The 23,935-nt window shown below is 53.1% G+C and overlaps 1 protein-coding gene across 1 annotated transcript in view; it reads left to right on the top strand.

Moving 5' to 3' along the window:
* The window catches only part of LOC115118421 (slit homolog 1 protein-like), a 330,419-nt gene that overhangs the window by 263,428 nt on the left and 43,056 nt on the right, over positions 1–23,935 (top strand). Inside the window, exon 15 of the mRNA XM_065002621.1 lies at positions 19,713–19,736. Coding sequence (XP_064858693.1) covers positions 19,713–19,736 — 24 coding nt within the window. The remainder of the gene's footprint in view (positions 1–19,712; positions 19,737–23,935) is intronic.

Here is a 23,935-nt window from a genome sequence, read left to right as displayed (position 1 = left end):
CCCTAATTCCCCCCATTCCCCATTCCCACCCTTTACTATATTCACTCCCCATCTCCCTGATCCCCTCCTTCCCCTGCCCATTCCCCATTCCACCCTTTACTATATTCACTCCTCACCTCCCTGATCCCCCTCCCTTCCCCTGCCCATTCCCCATTCCCACCCTTTACTATATTCACTCCTCACCTCCCTGATCCCCCTCCCTTCCCCTGCCCATTCCCCATTCCCACCCTTTACTATATTCACTCCTCACCTCCTGATCCCCTCCTTCCCCTGCCCATTCCCCATTCCCACCCTTTACTATATTCACTCCTCACCTCCCTGATCCCCCTCCTTCCCCTGCCCATTCCCCATTCCCCATTCCCACCCTTTACTATATTCACTCCCCATCTCCCTGATCCCCTCCCTTCCCCTGCCCATTCCCCATTCCCACCCTTTTACTATATTCACTCCTCACTCCCTGATCCCCCTCCCTTCCCCTGCCCATTCCCCATTCCACCCTTTACTATATTCACTCCTCACCTCCCTGATCCCCTCCTTCCCCTGCCCATTCCCCATTCCCACCCTTTACTATATTCACTCCCCACCTCCTGATCCCCCTCCCTTCCCCCCATGCCCATTCCCCATTCCCACCCTTTACTATATTCACTCCCCACCTCCCTGATCCCCCTCCTTCCCCTGCCCATTCCCCATTCCCACCCTTTACTATATTCACTCCTCACCTCCCTGATCCCCCTCCTTCCCCTGCCCATTCCCCATTCCCACCCTTTACTATATTCACTCCTCATCCCCCTCCTGATCCCCCTTTACTATATTCACTCCTCACCTCCCTGATCCCATTCCCCCCATTCCCATTCCCACCCTTTACTATATTCACTCCCCCCATCTCCCTGATCCCCCTCCTTCCCCCTGCCCATTCCCCATTCCCACCCTTTACTATATTCACTCCTCACCTCCTGATCCCCCTCCTTCCCTGCCCATTCCCCATTCCCCATTCCCACCCTTTACTATATTCACTCCCATCTCCCTGATCCCCCTCCCTTCCCCTGCCCATTCCCCATTCCCACCCTTTACTATATTCACTCCCCATCTCCCTGATCCCCTCCCTTCCCCTGCCCATTCCCCATTCCCATTCCCACCCTTTACTATATTCACTCCCCATCTCCCTGATCCCCCTCCCTTCCCCTGCCCATTCCCCATTCCCCATTCCCACCCTTTACTATATTCACTCCTCTCCCTGACCTCCCTGATCCCCCTCCCTTCCCCTGCCCATTCCCCATTCCCACCCTTTACTATATTCACTCCCCATCTCCCTGATCCCCTCCTTCCCCTGCCCATTCCCATTCCCACCCTTTACTATATTCACTCCTCACCTCCCGATCCCCCTCCCTTCCCTGCCCATTCCCCCATTCCCCATTCCCACCCTTTACTATATTCACTCCCACCTCCCTGATCCCCCTCCCTTCCCCTGCCCATTCCCCATTCCCACCCTTTACTATATTCACTCCTCACCTCCCTGATCCCCCTCCCTTCCCCTGCCCATTCCCCATTCCCTCCCCATTCCCACCCTTTACTATATTCACTCCCCATCTCCCTGATCCCCCTCCCTTCCCCTGCCCATTCCCCATTCCCACCCTTTACTATATTCACTCCCCCTCCCTGATCCCCCTCCCTTCCCCTGCCCATTCCCCATTCCCACCCTTTACTATATTCACTCCTCACCTCCCTGATCCCCCTCCCTTCCCCTGCCCATTCCCCATTCCCACCCTTTACTATATTCACTCCCCATCTCCTGATCCCCCTCCCTTCCCCTGCCCATTCCCCATTCCCACCCTTTACTATATTCACTCCTCACCTCCCTGATCCCCCTCCTTCCCCTGCCCATTCCCCATTCCCACCCTTTACTATATTCACTCCCCATCACCTCCCTGATCCCCCCTCCTTCCCCTGCCCATTCCCCATTCCCACCCTTTACTATATTCACTCCTCACCTCCCTGATCCCCCTCCTTCCCCTGCCCATTCCCCATTCCCACCCTTTACTATATTCACTCCCCATCTCCCTGATCCCCTCCTTCCCCTGCCCATTCCCCATTCCCACCCTTTACTATATTCACTCCCCTCACCTCCCTGATCCCCCCCATCCCTTCCCCTGCCCATTCCCCATTCCCACCCTTTACTATATTCACTCCCCATCTCCCTGATCCCCTCCTTCCCTGCCCATTCCCCATTCCCACCCTTTACTATATTCATCCCCTCCTCCCCTGCCTTCCCACCCTTTATCCCCCTCCTTCCCCTGCCCATTCCCCATTCCCATTCCCACCCTTTACTATATTCACTCCTCACCTCCCTGATCCCCCTCCTTCCCCTGCCCATTCCCCATTCCCACCCTTTACTATATTCACTCCTCACCTCCCTGATCCCCCTCCCTTCCCTGCCCATTCCCCATTCCCACCCTTTACTATATTCACTCCCATCTCCCTGATCCCCTCCCTTCCCCTGCCCATTCCCCATTCCCACCCTTTACTATATTCACTCCTCACCTCCCTGATCCCCCTCCCTTCCCCTGCCCATTCCCCATTCCCACCCTTTACTATATTCACTCCTCACCTCCCTGATCCCCCTCCCTTCCCTGCCCATTCCCCATTCCCACCCTTTACTATATTCACTCCCATCTCCCTGATCCCCTCCCTTCCCTGCCCATTCCCCATTCCACCCCTTTACTATATTCACTCCTCACCTCCTGATCCCCCTCCTTCCCCTGCCCATTCCCCATTCCCACCCTTTACTATATTCACTCCTCACCTCCCTGATCCCCCCCTTTACACTTCCCCTGCCCATTCCCATTCCCACCCCACCCTTTACTATATTCACTCCTCACCTCCCTGATCCCCCTCCCTTCCCCTGCCCATTCCCCATTCCCCATTCCCACCCTTTACTATATTCACTCCCCATCTCCCTGATCCCCCCCCTCCTTCCCCTGCCCATTCCCCATTCCCACCCTTTACTATATTCACTCCCATCTCCCTGATCCCCATCCCTTCCCCTCCCATTCCCCATTCCCACCCTTTACTATATTCACTCCTCACCTCCCTGATCCCCCTCCCTTCCCCTGCCCATTCCCCATTCCCACCCTTTACTATATTCACTCCTCACCTCCCTGATCCCCCTCCCTTCCCCTGCCCATTCCCCATTCCCACCCTTTACTATATTCACTCCTCACTCCCTGATCCCCCTCCTTCCCTGCCCATTCCCCATTCCCACCCTTTACTATATTCACTCCTCACCTCCCTGATCCCCCTCACTTCCCTGCCCATTCCCCATTCCCACCCTTTACTATATTCACTCCTCACCTCCCTGATCCCCCTCACTTCCCCTGCCCATTCCCCATTCCCACCCTTTACTATATTCACTCCCCATCTCCCTGATCCCCCTCCTTCCCCTGCCCATTCCCCATTCCCACCCTTTACTATATTCACTCCTCTCCTGATCCTCCCTGATCCCCCTCCCTTCCCCTGCCCATTCCCCATTCCCCATTCCCACCCTTTACTATATTCACTCCCCATCTCCCTGATCCCCTCCTTCCCCTGCCCATTCCCCATTCCCACCCTTTACTATATTCACTCCCCATCTCCCTGATCCCCTCCTTCCCTGCCCATTCCCCATTCCCCATTCCCACCCTTTACTATATTCACTCCCCATCTCCTGATCCCCCTCCTTCCCCCCATGCCCATTCCCCATTCCCACCCTTTACTATATTCACTCCTCACCTCCTGATCCCCCTCCCTTCCCCTGCCCATTCCCCATTCCCCATTCCACCCTTTACTATATTCACTCCCCATCTCCCTGATCCCCCTCCTTCCCCTGCCCATTCCCCATTCCCACCCTTTACTATATTCACTCCTCACCTCCCTGATCCCCCTCCCTTCCCCTGCCCATTCCCCATTCCCATTCCCACCCTTTACTATATTCACTCCTCACCTCCCTGATCCCCCCACCACTTCCCCTGCCCATTCCCCATTCCCACCCTTTACTATATTCACTCCTCACCTCCCTGATCCCCCTCCCTTCCCATTCCCATTCCCCATTCCCACCCTTTACTATATTCACTCCTCACCTCCCTGATCCCCCTCCCTTCCCCTGCCCATTCCCCATTCCCACCCTTTTTACTATATTCACTCCCCATCTCCCTGATCCCCCTCCTTCCCCTGCCCATTCCCCATTCCCACCCTTTACTATATTCACTCCTCACCTCCCTGATCCCCCTCACTTCCCTGCCCATTCCCCATTCCCACCCTTTACTATATTCACTCCCCATCTCCCTGATCCCCTCCCTTCCCCTGCCCATTCAACATTCCCACCCTTTACTATATTCACTCCTCACCTCCCTGATCCCCCTCACTTCCCTGACCATTCCCACCCTTTACTATATTCACTCCCCATCTCCCTGATCCCCCTCCTTCCCCTGCCCATTCCCCATTCCCACCCTTTACTATATTCACTCCTCACCTCCCTGATCCCCTGCCCATTCCCCATTCCCCATTCCCATTCCCCATTCCCACCCTTTACTATATTCACTCCTCACCTCCCTGATCCCCTCCCTTCCCCTGCCCATTCCCCATTCCCACCCTTTACTATATTCACTCCCCATCTCCCTGATCCCCCTCCCTTCCCCTGCCCATTCCCCATTCCCACCCTTTACTATATTCCTCCCTGACCTCCTGATCCCCCTCCCTTCCCTGCCCATTCCCCATTCCCACCCTTTACTATATTCACTCCTCACCTCCCTGATCCCCCTCCCTTCCCCTGCCCATTCCCCATTCCCACCCTTTACTATATTCACTCCTCACCTCCTGATCCCCCTCCCTTCCCCATGCCCATTCCCACCCTTTACTATATTCACTCTTCACCTCCCTGATCCCCATCCCACCCTTCCCCTGCCCATTCCCCATTCCCACCCTTTACTATATTCACTCCTCACCTCCCTGATCCCCCTCCCTTCCCCTGCCCATTCCCCATTCCCACCCTTTACTATATTCACTCCCATCTCCCTGATCCCCCCTCCCTTCCCCTGCCCATTCCCCATTCCCACCCTTTACTATATTCACTCCTCACCTCCCTGATCCCCCTCCCTTCCCCTGCCCATTCCCCATTCCCACCCTTTACTATATTCACTCCTCACCTCCCTGATCCCCCTCCTTCCCCTGCCCATTCCCCATTCCCACCCTTTACTATATTCACTCCTCACCTCCCTGATCCCCCTCACTTCCCCTGCCCATTCCACATTCCCACCCTTTACTATATTCACTCCCCATCTCCCTGATCCCCCTCCCTTCCCCTGCCCATTCCCCATTCCCACCCTTTACTATATTCACTCCTCATCTCCCTGATCCCCCTCCCTTCCCCTGCCCATTCCCATTCCCACCCTTTACTATATTCACTCCTCCCCCTCCTTCCCCTGCCTCCCTGATCCCCCCTCCCTTCCCTGCCCATTCCCCATTCCCACCCTTTACTATATTCACTCCCCATCTCCCTGATCCCCCTCCCTTCCCTGCCCATTCCCCATTCCCAGCCTTTACTATATTCACTCCCCATCTCCCTGATCCCCTCCCTTCCCCTGCCCATTCCCCATTCCCACCCTTTACTATATTCACTCCCCATCTCCCCCTGATCCCCCCTTCCTTCCCCTGCCCATTCCCCATTCCCACCCTTTACTATATTCACTCCCCATCTCCCTGATCCCCCCTCCCTTCCCCTGCCCATTCCCCATTCCCACCCTTTACTATATTCACTCCTCACCTCCCTGATCCCCCTCCCTTCCCCTGCCCATTCCCCATTCCCACCCTTTACTATATTCACTCCTCATCTCCTGATCCCCTCCCTTCCCTGCCCATTCCCCATTCCCACCCTTTACTATATTCACTCCCCATCTCCCCTGATCCCCCTCCCTTCCCCTGCCCATTCCCCATTCCCACCCCTTTCCTATATTCCCACTCCCCACTCCCACCTCCCTGATCCCCCTCACTTCCCCTGCCCATTCCCCATTCCCGCCTTTACTATATTCACTCCCCTCCTGATCTCCTGATCCCCTCCCTTCCCCCCCATCCATTCCCCATTCCCCATTCCCTTTACTATATTCAATCCCCACCTCCCTGATCCCCTCCCTTCCCCTGCCCATTCCCCATTCCCACCCTTTACTATATTCACTCCCCATCTCCCTGATCCCCTCACTTCCCTGCCCATTCCCCATTCCCACCCTTTACTATATTCACTCCTCACCTCCTGATCCCCCTCCCTTCCCCTGCCCATTCCCCATTCCCACCCTTTACTATATTCACTCCCCATCTCCCTGATCCCCCTCCCTTCCCCTGCCCATTCCCCATTCCCACCCTTTACTATATTCACTCCTCACCTCCCTGATCCCCCTCACTTCCCCTGCCCATTCCCCATTCCCACCCTTTACTATATTCACTCCCTCACCTCCCTGATCCCCCTCCCTTCCCCCCCACCTCCCATTCCCCATTCCCCATTCCCACCCTTTACTATATTCACTCCTCACCTCCCTGATCCCCCTCACTTCCCCTGCCCATTCCCCATTCCCACCCTTTACTATATTCACTCCTCACCTCCCTGATCCCCTCCCTTCCCCTGCCCATTCCCATTCCCCATTCCCACCCTTTACTATATTCACTCCTCACCTCCCTGATCCCCCTCACTTCCCCTGCCCATTCCCCATTCCCACCCTTTACTATATTCACTCCCCATCTCCCTGATCCCCCTCCCTTCCCTGCCCATTCCCCATTCCCCATTCCCACCCTTTACTATATTCACTCCTCACCTCCCTGATCCCCCTCACTTCCCTGCCCATTCCCCATTCCCACCCTTTACTATATTCACTCCCCATCTCCCTGATCCCCTCCCTTCCCTGCCCATTCCCCATTCCCACCCTTTACTATATTCACTCCTCATCTCCCTGATCCCCCTCCTTCCCCTGCCCATTCCCCATTCCCACCCTTTACTATATTCACTCCTCACCTCCCTGATCCCCCTCCCCATTCCCCCCATGCCCATTCCCATTCCCCACCCTTTACTATATTCACTCCCCATCTCCCTGATCCCCCCCTTCCCCTGCCCATTCCCCATTCCCAGCCTTTACTATATTCACTCCCCATCTCCCTGATCCCCTCCTTCCCCTGCCCATTCCCCATTCCCCCTTTACCCTTTACTATATTCACTCCCCATCTCCCTGATCCCCCTCCCTTCCCCTGCCCATTCCCCATTCCCACCCTTTACTATATTCACTCCCCATCTCCCTGATCCCCCTCACTTCCCCTGCCCATTCCCCATTCCCACCCTTTACTATATTCACTCCTCACCTCCCTGATCCCCCTCCCTTCCCCTGCCCATTCCCCATTCCCACCCTTTACTATATTCACTCCTCACCTCCCTGATCCCCCTCCCTTCCCCTGCCCATTCCCCATTCCCACCCTTTACTATATTCACTCCCCATCTCCCTGATCCCCCTCCTTCCCCTGCCCATTCCCCATTCCCACCCTTTTTACTATATTCAATCCCCACCTCCTGATCCCCTCCCTTCCCCTGCCCATTCCCCATTCCCACCCTTTACTATATTCACTCCCCATCTCCCTGATCCCCCTCACTTCCCCTGCCCATTCCCCATTCCCACCCTTTACTATATTCACTCCTCACCTCCCTGATCCCCCCATCCCTTCCCCTGCCCATTCCCCATTCCCACCCTTTACTATATTCACTCCCCATCTCCCTGATCCCCTCCTTCCCTGCCCATTCCCCATTCTCACCCTTTACTATATTCACTCCTCACCTCCCTGATCCCCCTCACTTCCCCTGCCCATTCCCCATTCCCACCCTTTACTATATTCACTCCCACCTCCCTGATCCCCCCCTTCCCCTGCCCATTCCCCATTCCTCATTCCCACCCTTTACTATATTCACTCCTCACCTCCCTGATCCCCCTCACTTCCCCTGCCCATTCCCCATTCCCACCCTTTACTATATTCACTCCCATCTCCCTGATCCCCCTCCCTTCCCCTGCCCATTCCCATTCCCACCCTTTCCTTTACTATATTCACCCCCATCTCCCTGATCCCCTCCCTTCCCCTGCCCATTCCCCATTCCCACCCTTTACTATATTCACTCCCCATCTCCTGATCCCCCTCCCTTCCACTGCCCATTCCCCATTCCCACCCTTTACTATATTCACTCCTCACCTCCCTGATCCCCCTCCCTTCCCCTGCCCATTCCCCATTCCCACCCTTTACTATATTCACTCCTCACCTCCCTGATCCCCCTCACTTCCCCTGCCCATTCCCATTCCCACCCTTTACTATATTCACTCCCCATCTCCCTGATCCCCCTCCCTTCCCCTGCCCATTCCCCATTCCCACCCTTTACTATATTCACTCCCTCCCCCTGATCCCCTCACTTCCCCTGCCCATTCCCCATTCCCACCCTTTACTATATTCACTCCCCATCTCCCTGATCCCCCTCCCTTCCCCTGCCCATTCCCCATTCCCACCCTTTACTATATTCACTCCTCACCTCCCTGATCCCCCTCCTTCCCCTGCCCATTCCTCATTCCCACCCTTTACTATATTCACTCCTCACCTCCCTGATCCCCCTCCTTCCCCTGCCCATTCCCCATTCCCACCCTTTACTATATTCACTCCCATCTCCTGATCCCCCTCCCTTCCCCTGCCCATTCCCATTCCCACCCTTTCCTTTACTATCCCCCCTCCCCCATCTCCTCCCATCTCCTTATCCCCCTCCCTTCCCTGCCCATTCCCCATTCCCACCCTTTACTATATTCACTCCTCACCTCCCTGATCCCCCTCACTTCCCCTGCCCATTCCCCATTCCCACCCTTTACTATATTCACTCCTCACCTCCCTGATCCCCCTCACTTCCCCTGCCCATTCCCCATTCCTCATTCCCACCCTTTACTATATTCACTCCTCACCTCCCTGATCCCCCTCACTTCCCTGCCCATTCCCCATTCCCACCCTTTACTATATTCACTCCCCATCTCCCTGATCCCCTCCCTTCCCCTGCCCATTCCCAATTCCCACCCTTTCCCTTTACTATATTCACTCCCCATCTCCTGATCCCCCTCCCTTCCCCTGCCCATTCCCCATTCCCACCCTTTACTATATTCACTCCTCACCTCCTGATCCCCCTCACTTCCCTGCCCATTCCCCATTCCCACCCTTTACTATATTCACTCCTCACCTCCCTGATCCCCCTCACTTCCCCTGCCCCCCATTCCCCATTCCCACCCTTTACTATATTCACTCCTCACCTTCCTGATCCCCTCCCTTACCCTGCCCATTCCCCATTCCCACCCTTTACTATATTCACTCCCCATCTCCCTGATCCCCCTCCCTTCCACTGCCCATTCCCCATTCCCACCCTTTACTATATTCACTCCTCACCTCCTGATCTCCCTCACTTCCCCTGCCCATTCCCCATTCCCACCCTTTACTATATTCACTCCCCATCTCCCTGATCCCCCTCCCTTCCCCTGCCCATTCCCCATTCCCACCCTTTACTATATTCACTCCTCACCTCCCTGATCCCCCTCACTTCCCCTGCCCATTCCCCATTCCCACCCTTTACTATATTCACTCCTCACCTCCCTGATCCCCCTCCCTTCCCTGCCCATTCCCCATTCCCACCCTTTACTATATTCATTCCCCATCTCCCTGATCCCCCTCCCTTCCACTGCCCATTCCCCATTCCCACCCTTTACTATATTCACTCCTCACCTCCTGATCCCCTCACTTCCCCTGCCCATTCCCCATTCCCACCCTTTACTATATTCACTCCCCATCTCCCTGATCCCCATCCCTTCCCCTGCCCATTCCCATTCCCACCCTTTACTATATTCACTCCTGACCTCCCTGATCCCCCTCCCTTCCCCTGCCCATTCAACATTCCCACCCTTTACTATATTCACTCCCCATCTCCCTGATCCCCCTCCCTTCCCCTGCCCATTCCCCATTCCCACCCTTTACTATATTCACTCCCCATCTCCCTGATCCCCCTCCCTTCCCCTGCCCATTCCCCATTCCCACCCTTTACTATATTCACTCCTCACCTCCCTGATCCCCCTCCCTTCCCCTGCCCATTCCCCATTCCCACCCTTTACTATATTCACTCCTCACCTCCCTGATCCCCCTCACTTCCCCTGCCCATTCCAATTCCCACCCTTTACTATATTCACTCCCCATCTCCTGATCCCCCTCCCTTCCCCTGCCCATTCCCCATTCCCACCCTTTACTATATTCACTCCTCACCTCCCTGATCCCCCTCACCCCCTGCCCATTCCCCATTCCCACCCTTTACTATATTCACTCCTCACCTCCTGATCCCCCTCACTTCCCCTGCCCATTCCCCATTCCCACCCTTTACTATATTCACTCCTCACCTCCCTGATCCCCCTCACTTCCCTGCCCATTCCTCATTCCCACCCTTTACTATATTCACTCCTCACCTCCCTGATCCCCCTCACTTCCCTGCCCATTCCCCATTCCCACCCTTTACTATATTCACTCCCCATCTCCCTGATCCCCTCCCTTCCCTGCCCATTCCCAATTCCCACCCCCCATTTTTACTATATTCACTCCCCATCTCCCTGATCCCCCTCCCTTCCCCTGCCCATTCCCCATTCCCACCCTTTACTATATTCACTCCTCACCTCCTGATCCCCCTCACTTCCCCTGCCCATTCCCCATTCCCACCCTTTACTATATTCACTCCTCACCTCCCTGATCCCCCTCACTTCCCCTGCCCATTCCCCATTCCCCATTCCCACCCTTTACTATATTCACTCCTCACCTTCCTGATCCCCTCCCTTCCCCTGCCCATTCCCCATTCCCACCCTTTACTATATTCACTCCCCATCTCCCTGATCCCCCTCCCTTCCACTGCCCATTCCCCATTCCCACCCTTTACTATATTCACTCCTCACCTCCCTGATCCCCCTCACTTCCCTGCCCATTCCCCATTCCCACCCTTTACTATATTCACTCCCCATCTCCCTGATCCCCTCCCTTCCCCTGCCCATTCCCCATTCCCACCCTTTACTATATTCACTCCTGACCTCCCTGATCCCCCTCCTTCCCCTGCCCATTCAACATTCCCACCCTTTACTATATTCACTCCCCATCTCCCTGATCCCCCTCCCTTCCCCTGCCCATTCCCCATTCCCACCCTTTACTATATTCACTCCTGACCTCCCTGATCCCCCTCCCTTCCCCTGCCCATTCAACATTCCCACCCTTTACTATATTCACTCCCCATCTCCCTGATCCCCTCCCTTCCCCTGCCCATTCCCCATTCCCACCCTTTACTATATTCACTCCCCATCTCCCTGATCCCCTCCCTTCCCCTGCCCATTCCCCATTCCCACCCTTTACTATATTCACTCCCCATCTCCCTGATCCCCCTCACTTCCCCTGCCCATTCCCCATTCCCACCCTTTACTATATTCACTCCCCATCTCCCTGATCCCCTCCCTTCCCCTGCCCATTCCCCATTCCCACCCTTTACTATATTCACTCCTCACCTCCCTGATCCCCCTCCCTTCCCCTGCCCATTCCCCATTCCCACCCTTTACTATATTCACTCCCCATCTCCTGATCCCCTCCCTTCCCCTGCCCATTCCCCATTCCCACCCTTTACTATATTCACTCCCCATCTCCCTGATCCCCCTCACTTCCCCCCATGCCCATTCCCAATTCCCACCCCCTTTACTATATTCACTCCCCATCTCCCTGATCCCTCCCTCCTTCCCCTGCCCATTCCCCATTCCCACCCTTTACTATATTCACTCCTCACCTCCCTGATCCCCTCCCTTCCCCTGCCCATTCCCCATTCCCACACTTTACTATATTCACTCCTCACCTCCCTGATCCCCCTCACTTCCCTGCCCATTCCCATTCCCACCCTTTACTATATTCACTCCCCATCTCCCTGATCCCCCTCCCTTCCCCATGCCCATTCCCCATTCCCACCCTTTACTATATTCACTCCTCACCTCCCTGATCCCCCTCACTTCCCCTGCCCATTCCCCATTCCCACCCTTTACTATATTCACTCCTCACCTCCCTGATCCCCTCACTTCCCCTGCCCATTCCACATTCCCCATTCCCACCCTTTACTATATTCACTCCTCACCTCCCTGATCCCCTCCTTCCCTGCCCATTCCCCATTCCCACCCTTTACTATATTCACTCCCCATCTCCCTGATCCCCCTCCTTCCACTGCCCATTCCCCATTCCCACCCTTTACTATATTCACTCCTGACCTCCCTGATCCCCTCCCCTTCCCCTGCCCATTCAACATTCCCACCCTTTACTATATTCACTCCCCATCTCCCTGATCCCCCTCCCTTCCCCTGCCCATTCCCCATTCCCACCCTTTACTATATTCACTCCCCATCTCCCTGATCCCCCTCCTTCCCCTGCCCATTCCCCATTCCCACCCTTTACTATATTCACTCCCCATCTCCCTGATCCCCCTCACTTCCCCTGCCCATTCCCCATTCCCACCCTTTACTATATTCACTCCCATCTCCCTGATCCCCCTCCTTCCCCTGCCCATTCCCCATTCCCACCCTTTACTATATTCACTCCTCACCTCCTGATCCCCTCCCTTCCCCTGCCCATTCCCCATTCCCACCCTTTACTATATTCACTCCCCATCTCCCATCCCCTCCCTTCCCCCTGCCCATTCCCCATTCCCACCCTTTACTATATTCACTCCCCATCTCCTGATCCCCTCACTTCCCCTGCCCATTCCCAATTCCCACCCTTTACTATATTCACTCCCCATCTCCCTGATCCCCCTCCTTCCCCTGCCCATTCCCCATTCCACCCTTTACTATATTCACTCCTCACCTCCCTGATCCCCCTCCTTCCCCTGCCCATTCCCAATTCCCACCCTTTACTATATTCACTCCCCATCTCCTGATCCCCCTCCCTTCCCCATGCCCATTCCCCATTCCCACCCTTTACTATATTCACTCCCCCTCACCTCCCTGATCCCCCTCACTTCCCCTGCCCATTCCCCATTCCCACCCTTTACTATATTCACTCCTCACCTCCCTGATCCCCCTCACTTCCCCTGCCCATTCCACATTCCCCATTCCCACCCTTTACTATATTCACTCCTCACCTCCCTGATCCCCCTCCCTTCCCCTGCCCATTCCCCATTCCCACCCTTTACTATATTCACTCCCCATCTCCCTGATCCCCCTCCCTTCCACTGCCCATTCCCCATTCCCACCCTTTACTATATTCACTCCTCATCTCCCTGATCCCCTCATATTCCCCTGCCCATTCCCCATTCCCACCCTTTACTATATTCACTCCCCATCTCCCTGATCCCCCTCCCTTCCCCTGCCCATTCCCAATTCCCACCCTTTACTATATTCACTCCTGACCTCCTGATCCCCCTCCCTTCCCCTGCCCATTCAACATTCCCACCCTTTACTATATTCACTCCCCATCTCCCTGATCCCCTCCCTTCCCCTGCCCATTCCCCATTCCCACCCTTTACTATATTCACTCCCCATCTCCCTGATCCCCCTCCCTTCCCCTGCCCATTCCCCATTCCCACCCTTTACTATATTCACTCCTCACCTCCCTGATCCCCCTCCCTTCCCCTGCCCATTCCCCATTCCCACCCTTTACAATATTCACTCCCCATCTCCCTGATCCCCCTCACTTCCCGTGCCCATTCCCCATTCCCACCCTTTACTATATTCACTCCTCACCTCCCTGATCCCCTCCCTTCCCCTGCCCATTCCCCATTCCCACCCTTTACTATATTCACTCCTCACCTCCCTGATCCCCTCCCTTCCCCTGCCCATTCCCCATTCCCACCCTTTACTATATTCACTCCCCATCTCCCTGATCCCCCTCCCTTCCACTGCCCATTCCCCATTCCCACCCTTTACTATATTCACTCCTCACCTCCCTGATCCCCCTCACTTCCCCTGCCCATTCCCCATTCCCACCCTTTACTATATTCACTCCCCATCTCCCTGATCCCCCTCCCTTCCCCTGCCCATTCCCAATTCCCACCCTTTACTATATTCACTCCTGACCTCCCTGATCCCCTCCCTTCCCTGCCCATTCAACATTCCCACCCTTTACTATATTCACTCCCCATCTCCCTGATCCCCCTCCCTTCCCCTGCCCATTCCCCATTCCCACCCTTTACTATATTCACTCCCCATCTCCCTGATCCCCTCCCTTCCCCTGCCCATTCCCCATTCCCACCCTTTACTATATTCACTCCTCACCTCCCTGATCCCCCTCCCTTCCCCTGCCCATTCCCCATTCCCACCCTTTACAATATTCACTCACTCCCCATCTCCCTGATCCCCCTCACTTCCCCCGTGCCCATTCCCCATTCCCACCCTTTACTATATTCACTCCTCACCTCCTGATCCCCCTCCTTCCCCTGCCCATTCCCCATTCCCACCCTTTACTATATTCACTCCTCACCTCCCTGATCCCCCTCCCTTCCCCCCATGCCCATTCCCCATTCCCACCCTTTACTATATTCACTCCCCACCTCCCTGATCCCCTCCCTTCTTCCCCTGCCCATTCCCCATTCCCACCCTTTACTATATTCACTCCTCACCTCCTGATCCCCCTCCCCCTTCCCCTGCCCATTCCCCATTCCCACCCTTTACTATATTCACTCCCCATCTCCCTGATCCCCCTCCTTCCCCTGCCCATTCCCCATTCCCACCCTTTACTATATTCATTCCCCATCTCCCTGATCCCCTCCTTCCCCTGCCCATTCCCCATTCCCACCCTTTACTATATTCACTCCTCACCTCCCTGATCCCCCTCCCTTCCCCTGCCCATTCCCCATTCCCACCCTTTACTATATTCACTCCTCACCTCCCTGATCCCCCTCCCTTCCCCTGCCCATTCCCCATTCCCACCCTTTACTATATTCACTCCTCACCTCCCTGATCCCCCTCCCTTCCCCTGCCCATTCCCCATTCCCACCCTTTACTATATTCACTCCTCACCTCCCTGATCCCCCCCTTCCCCTGCCCATTCCCCATTCCCACCCTTTACTATATTCACTCCTCACCTCCCTGATCCCCCTCCCTTCCCCTGCCCATTCCCCATTCCCACCCTTTACTATATTCACTCCCCATCTCCCTGATCCCCCTCCCTTCCCCTGCCCATTCCCCATTCCCACCCTTTACTATATTCACTCCTCACCTCCTGATCCCCTCCCTTCCCCTGCCCATTCCCCATTCCCACCCTTTACTATATTCACTCCTCACCTCCTGATCCCCCTCACTTCCCCTGCCCATTCCACATTCCCACCCTTTACTATATTCACTCCCCATCTCCCTGATCCCCTCCTTCCCCTGCCCATTCCCCATTCCCACCCTTTACTATATTCACTCCTCACCTCCCTGATCCCCCTCCCTTCCCCTGCCCATTCCCCATTCCCACCCTTTACTATATTCACTCCTCACCTCCTGATCCCCTCTCCCTGATCCCCCTCCTTCCCTGCCCATTCCCCATTCCCACCCTTTACTATATTCACTCCCCATCTCCTGATCCCCCTCCCTTCCCCTGCCCATTCCCCATTCCCACCCTTTACTATATTCACTCCTCACCTCCCTGATCCCCCTCCTTCCCCTGCCCATTCCCCATTCCCACCCTTTACTATATTCACTCCCCATCTCCCTGATCCCCCTCCCTTCCCCTGCCCATTCCCCATTCCCACCCTTTACTATATTCACTCCTCATCTCCCTGATCCCCCTCCCTGCCCATTCCCCATTCCCACCCTTTACTATATTCACTCCCATCTCCTGATCCCCTCCTTCCCCTGCCCATTCCCCATTCCCACCCTGTACTATATTCACTCCCCATCTCCCTGATCCCCCTCACTTCCCTGCCCATTCCCCATTCCCACCCTTTACTATATTCACTCCTCACCTCCCTGATCCCCCTCCCTTCCCCTGCCCATTCCCACCCTTTTACTATATTCACTCCTCACCTCCCTGATCCCCCTCACTTCCCCCCTGCCCATTCCCCATTCCCACCCTTTACTATATTCACTCCCCATCTCCCTGATCCCCCTCCTTCCCCTGCCCATTCCCCATTCCCACCCTTTACTATATTCACTCCTCACCTCCCTGATCCCCCTCCCTTCCCTGCCCATTCCCCATTCCCACCCTTTACTATATTCACTCCTCACCTCCCTGATCCCCCTCACTTCCCCTGCCCATTCCCCATTCCCACCCTTTACTATATTCACTCCCCATCTCCCTGATCCCCCTCCCTTCCCTGCCCATTCCCCATTCCCACCCTTTACTATATTCACTCCTCACCTCCCTGATCCCCCTCCCTTCCCCTGCCCATTCCCCATTCCCACCCTTTACTATATTCACTCCCCATCTCCCTGATCCCCCTCCCTTCCCCATGCCCATTCCCCATTCCCACCCTTTACTATATTCACTCCTCATCTCCCTGATCCCCCTCCCTGCCCATTCCCCATTCCCACCCTTTACTATATTCACTCCCCATCTCCCTGATCCCCCTCCCTTCCCCTGCCCATTCCCCATTCCCACCCTGTACTATATTCACTCCCCATCTCCTGATCCCCCTCACTTCCCCTGCCCATTCCCCATTCCCACCCTTTACTATATTCACTCCTCACCTCCCTGATCCCCCTCCCTTCCCTGCCCATTCCCCACCCCACCCTTTACTATATTCACTCCTCACCTCCCTGATCCCCCTCACTTCCCCTGCCCATTCCCCATTCCCACCCTTTACTATATTCACTCCCCATCTCCCCCCTGATCCCCCTCACTTCCCCCCCATGCCCATTCCCCATTCCCACCCTTTACTATATTCACTCCCCATCTCCCTGATCCCCCTCACTTCCCCTGCCCATTCCCCATTCCCACCCTTTACTATATTCACTCCTCACCTCCCTGATCCCCCTCCCTTCCCCTGCCCATTCCCACCCTTTACTATATTCACTCCTCACCTCCCTGATCCCCCTCCCTTCCCCTGCCCATTCCCCATTCCCACCCTTTACTATATTCACTCCTCACCTCCCTGATCCCCTCACTTCCCCTGCCCATTCCCCATTCCCACCCTTTACTATATTCACTCCCCATCTCCCTGATCCCCCTCCCTTCCCCTGCCCATTCCCCATTCCCACCCTTTACTATATTCACTCCTCACCTCCTGATCCCCCTCCTTCCCCTGCCCATTCCCCATTCCCACCCTTTACTATATTCACTCCTCACCTCCCTGATCCCCCTCACTTCCCCTGCCCATTCCCCATTCCCACCCTTTACTATATTCACTCCTCACCTCCCTGATCCCCATTCCCACCCTCCCTCCCCCCTCCCTGATCCCATTCCCCATTCCCACCCTTTACTATATTCACTCCTCACCTCCCTGATCCCCCTCCCTTCCCCTGCCCATTCCCCATTCCCACCCTTTACTATATTCACTCCCCATCTCCCTGATCCCCCTCCCTTCCCCTGCCCATTCCCCATTCCCACCCTTTACTATATTCACTCCTCACCTCCCTGATCCCCTCCTTCCCCCCTGCCCATTCCCCATTCCCACCCTTTACTATATTCACTCCCCATCTCCCTGATCCCCCTCCCTTCCCCCTGCCCATTCCCCATTCCCACCCTTTACTATATTCACTCCTCATCTCCCTGATCCCCCTCCCTGCCCATTCCCCATTCCCACCCTTTACTATATTCACTCCCCATCTCCCTGATCCCCTCCCTTCCCCTGCCCATTCCCCATTCCCACCCTGTACTATATTCACTCCCCATCTCCCTGATCCCCCTCACTTCCCCTGCCCATTCCCCATTCCCACCCTTTACTATATTCACTCCTCACCTCCCTGATCCCCCTCCTTCCCCTGCCCATTCCCACCCTTTACTATATTCACTCCTCACCTCCCTGATCCCCCTCACTTCCCCTGCCCATTCCCCATTCCCACCCTTTACTATATTCACTCCCCATCTCCCTGATCCCCCTCACTTCCCCTGCCCATTCCCCATTCCCACCCTTTACTATATTCACTCCTCACCTCCCTGATCCCCTCACTTCCCCTGCCCATTCCCACCCTTTACTATATTCACTCCTCACCTCCCTGATCCCCCTCCCTTCCCTGCCCATTCCCCATTCCCACCCTTTACTATATTCACTCCTCACCTCCCTGATCCCCTCCCTTCCCCTGCCCATTCCCCATTCCCACCCTTTACTATATTCACTCCTCACCTCCCTGATCCCCCTCCCTTCCCCTGCCCATTCCCCATTCCCACCCTTTACTATATTCACTCCTCACCTCCCTGATCCCCCTCACTTCCCCTGCCCATTCCCCATTCCCACCCTTTACTATATTCACTCCCCATCTCCCTGATCCCCCTCCCTTCCCCTGCCCATTCCCCATTCCCACCCTTTACTATATTCACTCCTCACCTCCCTGATCCCCCTCACTTCCCCTGCCCATTCCACATTCCCACCCTTTACTATATTCACTCCTCACCTCCCTGATCCCCCTCACTTCCCCTGCCCATTCCCCATTCCCACCCTTTACTATATTCACTCCTCACCACCCTCCCACCCCCTTGGCCCTTCCTGTCTCTGGCACCCATAGGGTACAGTATAGTGTTTCTGCCTCGCTGTGTGTGTCTCTCTGCCAGTATACTGTGTTAGAGCAGCGGGATAGGCAGCCTGGCACTCCTCTCTCCACACGCTACTCTCGCTGGTTTACAATCTAGCATTGTCATCTGCCTAGCCATGGTGAATCATCATGTTCTCTCTCTCTCTCTCACTCTCTCTCTCTCTCTCTCTCTCTCTCTCTCTCTCTCTCTCTCTCTCTCTCTCTCTCTCGTGGCATTGCCATGCTGAAACAGGAAAGGGCCTTCTCCAAACTGTTGCACACAAAGTTGGAAGCACAGAATCGTCTCAAATGTCATTGTATGCTGTAGTGTTAAGATTTCCCTTCAATCAAACTAAGGAGCCTAAACCATGAAAACAGCCCCAGACCATTATTCCTCCACCACCAAACTTTACAGTTAGCATTAGCGTTCTCAGGTAGCGTTCTCCAAACTCAGACTTGTCCGTTGGACTGCCAGAGGGTGAAGCAAGATTCATCACTCCAGAGAATGCGTTTCCACTGCTCAAGAGTCCAATGGCGGCATTGCACATTGTGATCTTAGGCTTGTGTGCGACTGCTTGGTCATGGAAACCCATTCCATGAAGCTCCCGACGAACAGTTCTTGTGCTACTGTTGCTTCCAGAGGTAGTTTGGAACTTGGTAGTGAGTGTCACAACCGATGACAGATGATTTTTATGCTCTACATACTATAGCACTCAGGGATACCAACTGACTTGTTGGGAAGGTGGCATCCTATGGCGGTGCCACGTTGAAAGTCACTGAACTTTTTAATACGGCCATTCTACTTCCCATGTTTGTCTATGGAGATTGCATGGCTGTGTGCTTGATGTTATACACCTGTCAGTAACGGGTGTGGCTAATATACCCGAAATCACTAATATGACGTATGTCCACATACTTTTGCCCATGTAGTGTATGTGAGAATGTATATCTGTGTTGACTGACATCATTGCTTCTCTCTTGTTTCCATCACAGCCAAGGAACAATACTTCATCCCTGGTGAGTAGCTTGTGTTCACGCTTTTACACATCTTCTCCCTCGCTATTCACCTCTCCATCCCTCCATTCATTCTGCAGTTCTCCTCTTCTCTAACTCTTTCTCCGTCTAACTGGAATGGGTTAACTCTTGTAGTTTGTGTTTTACCGTAAGTCATGTGTGCTTCCTTGTCTGGCCCTCTGCCTCAGCTCTGCGTGTGTGTGTGTGTGTGTGTGTGTGTGTGTGTGTGTGTGTGTGTGTGTGTGTGTGTGTGTGTGTGTGTGTGTGTGTGTGTGTGTGTGTGTGTGTGTGTGTGTGTGTGTGTGTGTGTGTGTGTGCGCGCATCTTTGAGAAAGACACTGGGCTATCATTGGCAGGTGACATGAATGGAAATACAATATGAAAGCTTAATACTAAATCTGTCCTCTTCAAAAAATGTATGACAAATACTCACAAAAACACTGGAATGGCATGTTGTATTCTGTGAATAATTGGACTGTGGAATATACTGTAGACTACTAACATTCAGTCTCTGTACTGGCAGACAACTCTCTTCCCAAGAAACTCCACCTCGCTATCTCCCTACCTCCCTTTCTCTTTCCCTCTCTCCCATTCTCTCTCATTCCCTCTCTCTCGCTTTCTCTCTCCCTCCCCCACTATCTATCAGTCCTCGTGTCTCAGTGAAAGACAAGTCACTCTGCTAGATCAAAGAACATCCTGAAACTTTCATTGCTTCCTGTGTAGCAGGAAATTACATGTACTTCCGTTCATCCACTTCGCTCTGTAATAAGCATTATTAGACTTCACTCATCGCCTGTGTGTGTGTGTGTGTGTGTGTGTGTGTGTGTGTGTGTGTGTGTGTGTGTGTGTGTGTGTGTGTGTGTGTGTGTGTGTGTGTGTGTGTGTGTGTGTGTGCGTGCGTGCGTGCGTGCGTGCGTGCGTGCGCAAGAGAGCGTGCGAGTGTGTGTGCGCATGTGTGTGTGTGTGTCGTCCACAGCACAGTGTAATGAGCGTCATTAGACTTCAGTCATCATCAGTACAGGACTTCCTGTCTGTCTGAGCTGTTTGTCTCAGAGTCCAAAAGAGACCAATAAGGCTGTATTGTAGAAGCAGAACACATGGAACAACATGTCTCAGTCACAACTGTTCTCACTGAGACAGCCTCAGGAGATGAGGAGAGGAAGCTAAGCTAGTCTATTGAGATGAAGGAAAGGAGATGAGGACAGGAAGCTATGTTAGTCTATTGAGATGAAGGAAAGGAGATGAGGACAGGAAGCTAGGTTAGTCTATTGAGATGAAGGGAAGGATATGAGGACAGGAAGCTATGTTAGTCTATTGAGATGAAGGAAAGAAGTTGAGGACAGGAAGCTATGTTAGTCTATTGAGATGAAGGAAAGGAGATGAGGACAGGAAGCTATGTTAGTCTATTGAGATGAAGGGAAGGATATGAGGACAGGAAGCTATTGAGATGAAGGAAAGAAGATGAGGACAGGAAGCTATGTTAGTCTATTGAGATGAAGGAAAGGATATGAGGAGAGGAAGCTAGGTTAGTCTATTGAGATGAAGGAAAGGAGATGAGGAGAGGAAGCTATGCTAGTCTATTGAGATGAAGGAAAGGAGATGAGGAGAGGAAGCTATGTTAGTCTATTGAGATAAAGGAAAGGAGATGAGGAGAGGAAGCTATGTTAGTCTATTGAGATGAAGGAAAGGAGATGAGGAGAGGAAGCTATGTTAGTCTATTGAGATGAAGGAAAGAAGATGAGGACAGGAAGCTATGTTAGTCTATTGAGATGAAGGAAAGAAGATGAGGACAGGAAGCTATGTTAGTCTATTGAGATGAAGGAAAGGAGATGAGGACAGGAAGCTATGTTAGTCTATTGAGATGAAGGAAAGAAGATGAGGACAGGAAGCTATGTTAGTCTATTGAGATGAAGGAAAGAAGATGAGGACAGGAAGCTATGTTAGTCTATTGAGATGAAGGAAAGGAGATGAGGACAGGAAGCTATGTTAGTCTATTGAGATGAAGGAAAGGATATGAGGAGAGGAAGCTATGTTAGTCTATTGGGATGAAGGAAAGGATATGAGTAGAGGAAGCTATGTTAGTCTATTGGGATGAAGGAAAGGAGATGAGGAGAGAAATATTTGTCTAAACCCATAGGAAGTGGGTATGCATGGATGCACGTCACAATGGTCAAATACAAACACAGCTTGAGACACCTGTCATTTTTGGAGTCACTGTGCGTCTCCACATTCCGAGCGTATTGAGTTGAAGCCTCTGTCTGTGGCTCTGGGGGCTCTACTCTTTACAGGGGCACGATGACATCATCCCTAAACTTCACTTAGGGGTGGAGCTGAGTGTGCGAGCGCTACGGAACACGGGACACCGATGACTAACTAACAAAAGAACACTGGGCTATCCTCTCTGAGTGAGACAGACACACAAACACACATACACATACACACAGACGCACACATAAACACACATACATTAAGTGGCTGCTAGTGTGTATCCATTATTGATGTAACCGGCTCCAGGCTTTCTGGTATGTACACCTCTTTTCATAGACAGAGGGAGAGGAGAGAGAGAGGGAGGGAGAGAGAGAGAGAGGGAGAAAGGGAGCGAGGGGAGAGGAGAGGGGTATTATAGGCATTTCTGTTGTCCAGATGGGATAGGGCAGTGTGGGTCTAGGGTGACAGATAAGGTAGAGGTGATATGGTCCTTGACTAGTCTCTCAAATGACAGAAGTGAGTGCTACGGGGCGACAGTCATTTAGTAGTTAAGAAGTCGTAGTAAAGACACCTCTATATGTTGTGTGTGTGACGTGTTTATACCAATTGTGTGTTGTGTTTGTTGTGTATCAGGTACAGTTTTTTTTTGTAACAGTATTTTTATTGGAATTTCACAATTTTCACCCATTTTAAGAGATACAACAACAGAGACAAAGCAGAACACAGAACAAGAAAAACAGCCCCCACTTACCCATATCTACGTGCATATATACATACATACATACACACATATACATATACCCATGCATATACACACACATATGCATACATACACGCACGCACACACACACATATGCACACCCATACATACGTACACCATTTTCCTCTTCCCGCTCTGTGCTTCTCTCACCCCATCACCATCATTGCGTCTCTCAATACATACATTTTAAACAAACTTACAAACAGAAATTAAACAAAAAAGCTCAGTTTAAACCAAGAGGTTAGGTTCCACACATGGAACGTACAGTGTAGTTCTGAAATACATAGATCCCCGCCATTCTAAGAGAATCCTTGCAGCATAATAGCTGATACCTCAGGTTCTAGGTCATTTAGATAAGGTTCCCATACTTTGTAGAACTGGTCTGTTTTAGAATGCAATGTACATGTCAGATATTCCAGAGGCACCCATTCAAATAGTATCTTATGCCAATCTTTAATAGAAGGAACCTTATCACTAATCCACTGTAAAAGGATGTTTTTCCTCGCTGCGAAGGTAAGGATATTGTAAAGCCTCCTTTTACAGACAGAAGTAACATGCCTACTAGGGACACCTAACAGTAAAGAAACTGGGTCCAATTCTAGATCGACCCCTAGGATCTTTTCAATTTCTTGCAGGACACCCGACCAGTATCTTTGTATTTTGGTACATGACCATAAACAATGTGTTAGGGTGCCTGTATCAGTTTTGCATTTAAGACACTGAGGGGAAGAGGAAGTGGGGCTAAAAGCATGTCTGCGGATTTGGGGATATATGCAATCTGTGTATTATTCTTAATTGGATTGCTCTAGTACGGTTACATATAGATATTGTTTTTGCATATCTCCAAATGTCCTCCCACATCTCTTCGTCAATAGTAACAGACAATTATTTCTCCCACACTTGTTTCACCCTCTGTGTGTTGACAGCAGAAAAGGACCTTAAAGTATCATAAAACAGACTTACAGACATTTTCCTTTGTGGGAAAAAAAGCATTCTTTCAATGACAGACACATCAGGGTTACCAATTAAGGTGGTGCTCTCCAGAATATAATGTCTTACTTGTAGGAAGCGGAAAAAGTCCTGCTTTGGGAGTCGACATTTCTCGACCATCTGCTCAAATGACAACAAAATCTTATCAGCAAATAAGTCGTTTAGCCTGCGTATGCCCTTATTAAGCCATAAGTTAAAGCCAGCATCCAGCAATCCTGGACTGAAATCTGGGTTGTTAAGAATT

This window comes from Oncorhynchus nerka, linkage group LG16 (genome assembly GCF_034236695.1).
Source record: "Oncorhynchus nerka isolate Pitt River linkage group LG16, Oner_Uvic_2.0, whole genome shotgun sequence".
NCBI classification, from domain to species: Eukaryota; Metazoa; Chordata; class Actinopteri; order Salmoniformes; family Salmonidae; genus Oncorhynchus; species Oncorhynchus nerka.
Note: the sequence above shows the minus strand (reverse complement) of the source record. Positions and strands in the feature narration are given on the sequence as shown.